The 14,142-nt window shown below is 48.5% G+C and overlaps 1 protein-coding gene across 1 annotated transcript; it reads left to right on the top strand.

Moving 5' to 3' along the window:
* The first annotated feature begins 3,280 nt into the window (after nucleotides 1–3,280).
* On the top strand, nucleotides 3,281–13,310 carry LOC140420110 (uncharacterized). The gene is made up of 2 exons (XM_072504128.1): nucleotides 3,281–3,504; nucleotides 8,438–13,310. The coding sequence occupies exon 2, from the start codon at nucleotides 8,787–8,789 to the stop codon at nucleotides 9,903–9,905; it is 1,119 nt and encodes a 372-aa protein (XP_072360229.1). The 5' UTR covers nucleotides 3,281–3,504; nucleotides 8,438–8,786; the 3' UTR covers nucleotides 9,906–13,310.
* Nucleotides 13,311–14,142: the final 832 nt, after the last annotated feature.

A 14,142-nucleotide genomic window follows, 5' to 3' on the forward strand; every position in this document is an offset into this window, starting at 1 on the left:
AATGACAGCCTTGAACCCCCCCGCCCCCGGTCTATCTTGCCCGGAGCAAATTTATGGTTGTTCGGTATCGGGGTCCATACTGAGGCCCCCTCTTCCTTCCTGTGCCTTCTCCACTGACCCCAGACCCTCAGCGCCGCTGTCACCACTGGGCTCGTGATGTATCGTGCCGGCGAGAGCAGCAGTGGTGCTGTTCCTAGTGCCCCTAGGCTGGTGCCTTTGCATGACGCCGCCTCTACCCGCCCCCACGCTGACTCCTCCTCCATTACCAATTTCCTAATCATGGCCACATTAGCACCCCAATTGTAGCCACAGAAGTTCGGCAGTGCCAACCCCCCACCCCGGCTATGCCCCAAAAACAGTCTTTTAACTTGTTTGACAACACAAATCCCGTGCTAATCCTGTTCACCCGCTTGAAGAAGGATTTGGGGATGGAGATGGGGAGGCACTGAAAAACGAACAGGAATCTGGGGAGAAGCGTCATCTTCACAGTCTGCACCCTTCCTGCCAGGGAAAGCGGGAGCATGTCCCACCTTTTAAAGTCTCCCTCCACCTGCACAACAAGCCGAGCTAGATTGAGCCTGCGCAATGCATCCCAGTTCCTAGCCACCTGTATACCTAGGTAACGAAAGCTTCCCTCCGCCATCTCGAGCGGGAGCTATCCCAGTCTCTCCTCCTGACCCCTAGCGTGGATTACAAACAGCTCACTTTTCCCCACGTTCAACTTGTATCCCGAGAAGCTCCCAAAGTCCCTTAGGATCCGCATGATCTCCCCCGTCCCCTCCGGCAGGTCTGAAATATACAACAGCAGGTCGTCTGCGTGGAAGGAAACCCGATGCTCCTCCCCCTCCGGACCAGCCCCCTCCAGTTCCTTGAAGTCCTCAGCATTATGGCCAACGGCTCAATTGTCAGGGCAAACAGTAGCGGGGATAGGGGGCACCCCTGCCTCGTCCCTCAATGCAGTCTAAAATACTCCGACCTCAGCCGGTTCGTGGATACACTTGCTGTGGAGGCGTGATACAGTAGCTTGACCCACCCTATGAACCCTTCACCAAATACAAACCTACCCAACACTTCCCACAGGTACTCCCATTCCACCCTGTCAACGGCTTTCTCTGCATCCATTGCAGCCACTACTTCTGCATCCCCTCCTTCTGAGGGCATCATAATAATTCCACCCTGTCAACGGCTTTCTCTGCATCCATTGCAGCCACTACTTCTGCATCCCCTCCTTCTGAGGGCATCATAATAATATTCAGGAGCCTCCTCACATTTGTGTTCAATTGCCTACCCTTGACGAAACCCGTCTGGTCCTCCTCAATCACTCCTGGATGCAGTCCTCTATTCTGGTAGCCAAAATCTTTGCTAGCAGTTTGGCATCCACATTCAGGAGGGATGTCGGCTTGAAGGACCCACATTGAAGCGGATCCTTCCCCCTCTTCAAAATGAGCGAGATCAGTGCCTGCGACATCGTCGGGGGGAGGGTTCCTCTCTCCTTTGCCTCGTTAAAGGTTCTTAGCAGGAGTGGGCTCAGTAGCTCCGAGAATTTCTTATAAAATTCTACAGGGAAGCCGTCCAGACCCGGGGCCTTGCCCGACTGCATACTTGCTAGGCCCTTAACCATCTCCTCCAACTCAATCGGGGCCCCCAGTCCCTCCACCCGCTCCTCGTCCACCCTTGGGAACCTCAATCGATCCATAAATTGCTTCATCCCTTCCCCTCCCCTCGGGGGTTCTGACTCGTACAGTTTACAGTAAAACTCCTTAAAGACTTCATTGACCTTCTCTGGGCCCAAGACCGTATTACCTTCCTTATCCCTCACTCCCCCGATCTCCCTGGCCCCAAGTCTCCTGCGAAGTTGGTGCACCAGCATCCTACTTGCTTTCTCCCCAAACTCGTAAACTGCCCCTTTCACTTTCCTCAACTGTGCCTCCGCCTTCCCAGTGGTCAGCAAATCGAACTCCGCCTATAATCTCTGGCGCTCCTTTCACAACCCCCCCCTCGGGAACCTCCGCGTACTTCCTGTCTACCCTAGGTATCTCTCCCACCAGCCTCTCCCTCTCCGCTGTGGGATCTTTAACATCCACCTGATAGGGACAGATAGGGCCTCCATTTAGAATCTTATTTGAATCTTATTATTAGGGTCTGGTTTAGCACTGGGCTAAATCGCTGGCTTTGAAAGCAGACCAAGGCAGGCCAGCAGCATGGTTCAATTCCCGTACCAGCCTCCCCGAACAGGCGCCGGATATGTGGCAACTAGGGGTTTTTCACAGTAACTTCATTTGAAGCCTACTTGTGACAAGTGATTTTCATTTCATTTATTTGAAAGAAGGCTGTTCTGACAGTGCAGCACTCCCTCAGTGCTGCGAGGAGGAATGTTGGATGTGATTTTTGTCCTTCGGTCCCTGGACTGGGACTTGATCCTACAGCCTTCTGACTCAGAGGTGAGAGAACTGCTCACTGAGCCACGGCTGACACTGTAGACAATACAAAGTTAGAAAGTGAAAGTTACCCTTTAAAATCCCCACCCTTTGCCTCCAGTGTCTAAATGTAATAATAAAAACCCCAGTATAAATAACATGGATTTGACTGACAAATGTTGAGGTGTTGGTTTCGAGTCACAAGGTTTGACTTCCCATTTGAGCCTCGGGCACCTTTCTGTCTCTATTACTCATGTCAATGACAGGCAGCGACGGAGCTGAGGGCTGAATTTAACTGAGAATAACGCTCCAGTTGGCAAACTTCCATGAATGTCACACAATTTATATAAAGGGCTAAATCCAGATTTTGGAAGACAGATTTTTAATTGGTAAGGGATTGAAGGGTAATGGGGAACTGGCAGTACGGTGGAATTAAAGCCAGGATGAGCACAGCCATGATAGAATGGTAGAGCAGACTCGATGGGCCAAATGGCCTAATTCTGCTCCTATATCTTATGACCTTATGAAAGGGGAGATATTGATTTGCTCCCAGATGTTGCCCAGAGAAGGAAGTTTTAGTCTAAAACTCATTGTCCAACCTCCACATTGTGACATCACAAAGGAGCTCGTCCTCTAAATCAGCCAATAGGAATAAATCCGATCCGCAGTGACGTCACTGCATTTGAGCGCACCCGCCAGGCGCGAGGACACGGGAGCCCCGCCCTCACCCTTTGTTCTCCCTCCCTCAGCACATCGTCAAGACGGTTTCCAGGCAACCGGCTGACAGCTGAGGCCAGAGCGAGAAGCCCCTCCCACCAACTCAGGACTGCGCATGTCTCGGGGAGAGGGGAATCTGCGCATGTACAGGGTGAGCTCACGATCTCTGACTTCCCCGCTGACTTGTGCCCAATGGGAAGATTGGAGGACCGGAAGGACTCTGTTTCTCCGCCAATCAGAGCTCCCCCATTGTCTCAATGCGGAAGCTGGACATGGAGGTTTCTGCCGAGCAAAGCTGTTTGTTGTTCCTCCAACCCTGAATGAGCTTGAGCTTCACACAGACTAAAACTTTTCCCTGTCTCCAACATCTGTGAGTAAAACACTTTCTTTTCTCCCCCTTTCCATTTCTTTTCTCATTCTCACCTTCAATTGGTCACTTGCAGCAAATGAAGGGAAAGGAAGTGAATCCAGGGAGGGTACAGACTCTGGAAAGCTTGGCCCAGGTCTCTCTCTCTTAAAGACATTGACATCCTTTCCTCCCTCAACTTGACACATTTATTTGTCTGGCTAAAAGGACGATCTCTTTCTTAATGTTCACAACTTAAATGAGTATACCACCACCGTCACAGACTTCATCAGCAAATGTGTGGACGACTGCATGCCAAAGAATGCAGTACGTGCGTTCCCCAACCGGAAACCATGGCTCAATCGCGAGATTGACTCCCTACTGAAGGACAGATCTGAGGCGTTCAAGGCAGACGACCCTGACCTATACAAGAAATCCAGGTACGGCCTTCGCAAAGCCATCCGGAATGCCAAGAGAGAATATCAAACCAAGCTAGAGTCACAGACAGACTCTCGGCGGTTGTGGCAAGGACTAAACAACATAACGGGCTACAAAGCGAAGCCGAACAGTATCTCTGGCAGCAGTGCACCCCTCCCCGATGAACTCAATGCATTCTATGCTCGGTTCGATCAGGTAACCAACAATCCGCTGGCGAGTGCCTCAGCAGCCCATAATTCACCCATACCCACCATCACAGCTTCCAAAGTCAGATTGGCCTTCCTGAAAGTGAACCCTCGGAATGCGATGGGCCCAGACGGGATCCCTGGTCGTGCACTTAGAGCCTGCGCGGACCAGCTGGCAGAGGTATTCACGGGCATCTTTAACCTGTCCCTACTCCACTCCGAGGTCCCCACCTGCTTCAAGAAGACCGCCATCATACCGGTACCAAAGAAGAACCAGACAACGTGCCTCAATGACTACCGACCAGTGGCCCTGACTTCAGTCGTAATGAAGTGCTTCGAGAGGTTGATCATGAAGTGCATCACCTCCATACTCCTAGAACGCCTTGATCCACTGCAATTCGCATACCGCGGCAACCGGTCCACATCAGACACCATTTCCCTGGCCCTACACTCATCCCTAGAGCATCTCGAAAACAAGGAATCCTACATTAGACTCCTATTTATTGACTACAGCTCCGCCTTCAACACCATAATCCCAGCCAAGCTGATATCAAAGCTCCAAAACCTAGGACTTGGCTCCCCACTCTGCAACTGGATCCTCGATTTTCTGACCAACAGACCACAATCAGTAAGAATGAACAACAACACCTCCTCCACAATAGTCCTCAACACCGGCGCCCGCAAGGCTGCGTATTTAGCCCCCTACTCTACTCCCTGTACATACACGACTGCATGGCAAAACTTGGTTCCAACTCCATCGACAAGTTTGCTGACGATACGACCATAGTGGGCCGGATCTCGAATAACGATGAGTCCGAATACAGGAGGGAGATAGATAACCTAGTGGAGTGGTGTAGCGACAACAATCTCTCCCTCAATGCCAGCAAAACTAAAGAGCTGGTAATTGACTTCAGGAAGCAAAGTACTGTACACACCCCTGTCAGCATCAACGGGGCCGAGGTGGAGATGGTTAGCAGTTTCGAATTCTTAGGGGTGCACATCTCCAAAAATCTGTCCTGGTCCACCCACGTCGACGCTACCACCAAGAAAGCACAACAGCGCCTATACTTCCTCAAGAAACTAAGGAAATTCGGCATGTCCACATTGACTCTTACCAACTTTTACAGATGCACCATAGAAAGCATCCTATCAGGCTGCATCACAGCCTGGTATGGCAACTGCTCGGCCCAGGACCGCAAGAAACTTCAGAGAGTCGTGAACACCGCCCAGACCATCACACAAACCTGCCTCCCATCCATTGACTCCATCTACACCTCCTGCTGCCTGGGGAAAGCGGGCAGTATAATCAAAGATCCCTCCCACCCGGCTTACTCACTCTTCCAACTTCTTCCATCGGGCAGGAGATACAGAAGTCTGAGAACACGCACGAATAGACTCAAAAACAGCTTCTTCCCCACTGTCACCAGACTCCTAAATGCCCCTCTTATGGACTGACTTCATTAACACTACACCCTGTATGCTTCATCCGATGCCAGTGCTTATGTAGTTACATTGTATATGTTGTGCTGCCCTATTATGTATTTTCTTTTATTCCCTTTTCTTCTCATGTACTTAATGATCTGTTGAGCTGCTTGCAGAAAAATACTTTTCACTGTACCTCGGTACACGTGACAATAAACAAATCCAATCCAATTAAAGGGCTGGTTTCCCCAGGAGATGACTGACATTTAAGGGGACAGTAAACAGGGCAAATCCAACTCAGCCAATTACTTCTCTGTAGGTCCACTGTCCATCATCAGCAAAGTGATGGAAGGAGTCATCAAAGTTGCTATTAAGCGGCACTTATTCTTCAATAACCTGCTTCTGGACGCTCAGTTTGGGTTCCACCAGGGTCACTCAGCTCCTGACCTCTTTTCAGCCTTAGTTGAAACTTGGACGAAAGAGCTGAATGCCAGAAGTGAGGTGAGAGTAACTGCCCTTGACATCATTGCAGCATTTGACCGAGTATGGCATCAAGGAGCCCTAGCTAAACTGGAGTCAATGGGAATCGGGGGATAACTCTCCACTAGTTGGAGTCATACCTGGCACAAAGGAAGATGGTTGTGGTGATTGGAGGTCAATCATCTCAGCTCCAGGACATCACTGCAGGAATTCCTCAGGACAGTTTCCTTAGCCGAACCATCTTCAGCTGCTTAATCAATGATCTTCCTTCCATCGTAAGGTGAGAAGTGGTGATGTTTGCGGATGACTGCACAATGTTCAGCACCATTCTCAACTCCTCAGATAATGAAGCATTCCATGTCCAAGTTCAGTAAGACCTGGACAATAACCAGGCTTGGCCTAATAAGTGGCAAGTTACATTTGTGCTACACAAGTGCCAGGCATTGACCATCTCCTACAAGAGAGGATCTAATCACCACCCCTTGACATTCAGTGGCATTTCCATCGGTGAATCCCCCACAATCAACATCCTGGGGGTTACCATTGATCAGAAACTGAACTGGACTAGCCATATTAATACTGTAGCTCCCAGGGCAGGTCAAAGGCTGGGAATCCTACGGCGAGTAAATGCCTCCTGATGCCCCAAAGCTTGTCTACCAGACATCTACAAGCACAAGTCAGGAGTGTAATGGAATACGCTCCACTTTTCTGGATGAGTGCAACTCCAACAACACTGAAGAAGCTCGACTCTATCCAGGACAAAGCAGCCTGATTGATTGCGTCGCCTTCCACAAACATTCAAACCTTCCACCACCGACAAACAGTAGCAGCTGTGTATACCATCTACAAGATACACTGCAGTAACTCATAACGGTTCCTCAGACAGCACCTTCCAAACCCACAACCACTACCATCTAGAAGAACAAGAGCAACCTGTGAACCCCACCACCTGGAGGTTCGCTTCCAAGTTACACACCACCCTGACTTGGAAATATACTGTCCCTGGGGCAACATCCTGGAATTCCCTCCCTAACAGCACAGGGTGTGTAGAGCAGCATGGTGGAGGGATGTAGAGCAGCGCCGAGGTCCCAGATTCAATCCCGGCTCTGGATCACTGTCCATGTGTAGTTAGCGCACTCTCCCCGTGTTTGCGTGGGTTTTGCCTCCACAACCCAAAGATGTGCAGGGTAGGTGGATTGGCCACGCTAAATTGCCCATTAATTGGAAAAAAATGAATTGGGTACTTTAAATTTATAAAAAACAAATTTTTAAAAAGCAGCACAGGGGATGTACCTACACCTCAAGGACTGCAGCAGTTCAAGAAGGCAGTTCACCACTACTTGAAATGAAATGAAATGAAAATTGCGTATTGTCACAAGTAGGCTTCAATGAAGTTACTGTGAAAAGCCCCTAGTCGCCACATTCCGGCACCTGTTCGGGGAGGCTGGTACGGGAATTGAACCGTACTGCTGGCCTGCCTTGGTCTGCTTTCAAAGCCAGCGATTTAGCCCAGTGCTAAACCAGCCCCTTTGGAAGGGCAACTGGGGATGGGCAATAAATGCTGGCCTAACCAGCATTGTCCACATCCTGTAAATTCATTTTTTTAAATTTAATATCGGGCAGAGATATGTTTAGTGTTATGTGGTATGATATTCTCTGATATTATTGATGGTTCTGTAATAACATCCATGTATTATTATTTCTGGTTTTGTAATATAGTACTGTACCTACATTATATATTTCCAGTCATACCGTCATTGCAGCACTGACAGAATCCATTTGGGAACTCAAGTCAATGCTGACTCTCTGTACAGCAATCCAGTCAGTCCCATTCCCCCTCGATATCCCTGTTCCCCTGCAAGTTTATTTTCTTCAAGTGACCATCCTATTTTATTTTAAATTATTGATCACCTGGACTTCCACAACCCTTGTGGGCAGTGAGTTCCCTGTCATGACCACTCCATGACTAAATAAAATTCTTCCTCAGAATTTCCCTATCTCTAATCAGTAAATGTACTTATATGGAGTTTCTCTACGGTTGCACAGGTTAGATAGATTTGTTGATCAGCACCTTCAGGAAAATTGGGAGGGAAAGTAAGTGAATACAGTATGTATATTACACACATTTTTCATCCAGTAATATAGACATATATCTGTCTGGCAACCTGCATGAAGATTTTCAGGTCTCTGTGTCCAGGACAGGAAGCAGTGAGCGTGAATCTGTCAATCAGCCTGAATTAGCACCTTCAGGAGAATTGAGAGGGTGAATATTAGATACAGCAGAGTGAGAATGGAGGGAGAGTGTGTGGGATTGAGATTTAGAGCATTTCAGGGAAAGAGAGAGGAAAGAATGTTCGCTAGAAACTAGAATTGTCTGTTCTGAGTTTCTATCCTGGACTGACAATGATTACTATTGTAAAATCTGTTTGCAGGAAGTTCGAACGAGAGGAGTTTGACGCCGAGATCTCAAACTAAATATCATGTCAAGAACTGACTGAGTCACTCAATTCTTGGGAACCAGAGATCATTGGCCTTTGAACCTAGAAGGAGAAATGTTTGTCTATTCTGTCTACTTCAAGAGATTTTAAACATCAGTGTGTCTGGAAAAGCACTGAGACACTCTCACACACCCGTGTGAGACTGTTACAGAGCACTGACTGTGGAAAGAGCTTTAACCAGTGACACAGCCTGAAAAAATACACCATTCACAGCAGGGAGAGACTGTATAGGTGTTCTGTGTGTGGACGAGGCTTCAACTGATCGTCCAACGCGGTGAGACGCATGATCACCCGGACCATGGAGAAACCATGGAAATGTGAGGATTGTGGGAAGGATTTCAAAGGCCCGTACGGGCTGGAAAGGCATCAACGCAGTCACACTGTAGAGAGGCCGTTCACCTGTTATGTGTGTGGGATGGGATTCACAGCCCCCTGCGAGCTGGCAAGGCATCAACGCAGTCACACTGGAGAGAGGCCGTTCACCTGCTCTCTGTGTGAAAAAGGATTCACTGACATTGGCAACCTGCGGAGACACGAACGAGTTCACACTGGGGAGAGGCCGTTCACCTGCTCTGACTGTGGGAAGGGATTCACTCAGTTATCCAGCCTGCAGAGACACCAGCGAGTTCACACTGGGGAGAGGCCGTTCACCTGCTCTGACTGTGGGAAGGGATTCACTCAGTTATCCAGCCTGCAGAGCCACCAGCGAGTTCACACTAGAGAGAGGCCGTTCACCTGCTCTGACTGTGGGAAGGGATTCACTCAGTTATCCAACCTGCAGAGCCACCAGAGAGTTCACACTGGAGAGAGGCCATTCACCTGCTCTCAGTGTGAAAAGAGATTCACAGGCATTGGCAGCCTGCGGAGACACGAACGAGTTCACACTGGGGAGAGGCCTTTCACCTGCTCTCAGTGTGAACAGGGATTCACTGACATTGGCAACCTGCAGAGACACCAGCGAGTTCACACCGGGGAGAGGCCATTCATCTGCACTGTGTGTGATAAGCGATTCACTCAATTGCACCACCTGCAGAGACACCAGCGACTTCACACCGGGGAGAAGCCGTTCATCTGCACTGTGTGTGATAAGGGATTTGCTCAATTATCCACCCTGCTGAAACACAATGTCACTCGCACCAAGAGCAGGCCCTTTAAATGCTCTGACTGCAGGAGGGGTTTCAAAAGCTCACAGCTACTGATGTCCCACCAGCGCGTTCACTCTGAGGAGACACCGTTCAGCTGCTCTCACTGCACAAAGAGGTTTAGATCCTCATCCAACCTGATGAAACACAAGCGAGGTCACACCGGGGAGAGCCCGTTCACCTCTCCGACTGGGAAAAGCTTCGCTCGGTCATCACTTGCTGAGCCACAACGTCACTCACAGCAACGAGAGACCTTTTAAATGCTCCGACTGTGGGAGTGGGTTTAAAAGCTCTCGGGTACTGATGGAACACCAGTGCATTCACACTGAGGAGAGACCGTTCAGCTGCTCTCACTGCACAAAGAGATTTCAAACATCATCCACATTGCGGAGACACCAGCGAGTTCACACTTGATTCACCTGCTCTGATTGTGGGAGGAGATTCCGTGATTCATCTGCCCCTTTGAAACACCAGCGAGTCCACACTGGAAAAAAGCCATTCACCTGCTCTCACTGTAGGAAGGGATTCACTCAGTCGTCCAACATGCTGAGACTCCAAAGGGTTCACAAGTGATGACGGATTGGATTCTGCCATTATTCCTGCTGTTAATCACATCCAGGACTGAACCTGGAGTGGGTGGAGGGATTTTTCTTCTCATCTACTCCTCCTGGTGCTCGGACGTGGCGACCCTGGTGAACTACTGCTCCCCGGACCTGGAATACCCGACTGTGAAGTACCGTCCATACTACATCCACGGAGTTCACTTCTGCCATCATCACAGCGGTTTGTGTCCCACCCCAGGTGGAAGTGAAGAAGGCGCTTGATGAATTGTAACCTCTATAAATAACAATGAAGCAGAATACCCGGAGGCTTTGTTCATTGTGGCCGGGGACTTCAACCAGGCCAACCTCAAGTGTACTGCCAAAATTCCGCCAACACCTCTCCTGTCCCAACAGGGGCCCCAACATCCTTGACCACTGCTACGCAAACATCAAGGGCGCCTGATGATCTATCCCGCCTGCACTTCGGAAAATCGGACCACAAGATGGTGCTCCTTCTCCCGGCATACAAGCAGAAACTTAAGCGAGAGAATCCGGTTAAGAAGGTTGTGCAAATGCTGGTCCGAGGCAACAGAAGAGCTCTGACGCAACTTGCTTGGAGTTAGTGACTGGTCCATATTCAAGAACACAGCAACTAACATAAACGAGTATGCCAGCACCATCACAGACTTCATCAGTAAGTGTGTAGAAGATTGTGTGTCAAAGAAGGTAGTACGTACGTTACCCAACCAGAAACCATGGTTTAATCGGCAGATTCACTCCCTACTGAAGGCCAGGTGTGAGAAGTTCAAGAGAGGCAATCCTGACCTATACAAAAAAATCTAGGTACGACCTTTGCAAAGCCAACAGGGATGCCAAGAGACAATACCCGACTAAGCTAGAATCATGGACTCTCATCGATTGTGGCAAGGCTTAAACAACATAATGGGCTAAAAAATCAAAGCCGAGTAGAATCTTTGGTAACAGCGCACCCCTTCCCGATGAACTCAATTTATTCTATGCTTATTTCGAACAGGAACCCAACAAACCGTTGTCATCTGCCCCAGCAGCCTTCGACACACCCATACCTATCATCACAGCGTCCAAAGTCAGATTGGCCTTCTTGAAAGTGAACCCTCGGAAAGCGACAGGTCCTGACGGGATCCCTGGTCGTGCACTCAGATCCTACGTGGACCAACTGGCAGGTGTTTTTGCAGACATCCTCAACCTCTCCCTACTCCGTTCTGAGGTTCCCACCTGCTTCAAGAAGACCACCATCATACCGGTGCCAAAGAAGAACCAGGCAGCGTGCCTCGATGACATTGATCATTCTGAAATGCTTGGACCACAGCTGGAGTAATGTGTGCAGTTTACTCCCCTTACCTTAGGAAAGGTATTGCCACAGAGGAACAGCAACAAAGTTTCACCAGACTTGTTCAGGGTTTGGCAGGACTGTCCTATGAAGAGAGATTGGGGAAACTAGGCCTCTTTTCTCTGGAGTTTCAAGGAATGAGAGGGGATTTCATTGAAACTTACAACATCCATAAAGGAATAGACAGGGTGGGTGCAGGTGAGATGTTTCCAGATTCTCCAACCAGGGGACACAATTTCAAACTGGGAGAAGTCACTTAGGACCGGTCTCGGAGGAGACATTTCTTTACTCAGAGAGTTGTGAATCTTTGGAATTCTCTACCCCAGAGAGCTGTGGAAGCTCAGTCACTGAGTGTGTTTAAAGCAGAGACTGACAGATTTCTTTATTTTTTTGTTTAATAAATTTAAGAGTACCCAATTATTTTTTTCCAATTAAGGGGCAGTGTAGCGAGGCCAATTCATCTCAGCTGCACATCGTTTTGGGTTGTGGGTCTGAGACCCACAAGACACGAGGAGAATGTGCAAACTCCACATGGACAGTGACTGGGGCCAGGATCACACCCAGGTTCTTAGTACCGTGAGGCAGCAGTGCTAACCATTGTGCCACCCAACTGACAGATTTCTAAATACCAATAACACAAAGGGAGATGGGGGAATGTGTGGGGAAAAAGGCATTGAAGTGGATGATCAGCCATGATCGTGTTGAATGGTGGAGGAGGCTCGAAGGGCTGAATGGCCAACCCCTGCGCCGACGATATAAAGATAGGTGGAAAAGTAAATTGTGAAGAGGACATAAGGAGGTTACAAAGTGATATAGATAGGTTAAGTGAGTGGGAAAATATCTGCCAAATGGAGAATATCATGGGAAAATGGGAATTTGTCCATGTTGGCCAGAAGAATAAAAAAGCTTCTTATCGAAATGGTGAGAGATTGCAGAGCTCTGAGATTCAGAGGGATCTGGGTGTCCAATAGCATGAATCACAAACGGCGAGTATACAGGGACAGCAAGTAATTAGGAAAGCTAATAGAATGTTATTGTTTCTTGTGAGGGGAATTGAATACAAAAGTAGGGAGGTTATGCTTCAGTTATACAGGACATTGGTGAGACCACATCTGGAGCACTGTGTACAGTATTGCTCTCATTTAAGGAATGATGTAAATGTGTTGGAAGCAGAGAAGGTTTACTGGACTCATCCCTGGAATTGGAGGCTGGTCTTATGAGGAATGATTGGACAGGCTGGGTTTGTGTCCAATGGAGTTTAGGTGACTTGATTGAACCGTATAAGATCCTGAGGGGCCTCGACAGGGTGAATGTGGAAAGGATGTTTCCTCTTGTGGGAGAATCCAGAAATTGGAGTCATTTTAAATGTAATAACTTGTCCATTTAAGGCAGAGAACATTTTTCTCTCAGAGTGTTGGGAGTCTTTGGAACTCTCTTCCTCAAAGAGCAGTGGAAACAGAATCTTTGAATATTTTGAAGGCAGAACAAAGAACAAAGAACAAAGAAATGTACAGCACAGGAACAGGCCCTTCGGCCCTCCAAGCCCGCGCCGACCATACTGCCCGACTAAACTACAATCTTCTACACTTCCTGGGTCCGTATCCTTCTATTCCCATCCTATTCATATATTTGTCAAGATGCCCCTTAAATGTCCCTGCTTCCACTACCTCCTCCGGTAGCGAGTTCCAGGCACCCACTACCCTCTGCGTAAAAAACTTGCCTCGTACATCTACTCTAAACCTTGCCCCTCTCACCTTAAACCTATGCCCCCTAGTAATTGACCCCTCTACCCTGGGGAAAAGCCTCTGACTATCCACTCTGTCTATGCCCCTCATAATTTTGTAGACCTCTATCAGGTCGCCCCTCAACCTCCTTCGTTCCAGAGAGAACAAACCGAGTTTATTCAATCGCTCCTCATAGCTTATGCCCTCCATACCAGGCAACATTCTGGTAAATCTCTTCTGCACCCTCTCTAAAGCCTCCACATCCTTCTGGTAGTGTGGCGACCAGAATTGAACACTATACTCCAAGTGTGGCCTAACTAAGGTTCTATACAGCTGCAACATGACTTGCCAATTCTTATACTCAATAAGAGCTGGATAGATTCTAGATAAACAAGGGGGTGAAGGTTTATCAGTGGGTCAGTGGGAATATGGAGTTGAGGTTACAATCAGATCAGCTGTGAATTTATTAAACGGTGGAGCAGGCTCGAGGGGCCGAGTGGCCTACTCCTGCTCCTAATTCGTATGTTATTACATCCTTTATAATAGATTGTAGCATTTTCCCTCCTACTGATGTCAGGCTAATGGGTCTGTGGTTCCCCGTTTTCTCTCTCCTTAAATAGTGGGGTTACATTTACCACCTTCCAATCTGCAGGAACCATTCCAGAATCTATAGAATTGTGAAAGATGATCACCAATGTGTCCACTATCTCTACAGCCGCCTCTTTCAACACTCTGGGATGTAGAGCAGCAGCTTTTGGGGATTTATTAACTTTCAACCACATTAATTTCTCCAGTACTACTTTTTCACATACTAATCTCCTTCAGTTCCTCGTGCTCACTAGTCCGTTGGTTCTCTCGTGTC

This window comes from Scyliorhinus torazame, chromosome 5 (genome assembly GCF_047496885.1).
Source record: "Scyliorhinus torazame isolate Kashiwa2021f chromosome 5, sScyTor2.1, whole genome shotgun sequence".
Taxonomy (NCBI): domain Eukaryota; kingdom Metazoa; phylum Chordata; class Chondrichthyes; order Carcharhiniformes; family Scyliorhinidae; genus Scyliorhinus; species Scyliorhinus torazame.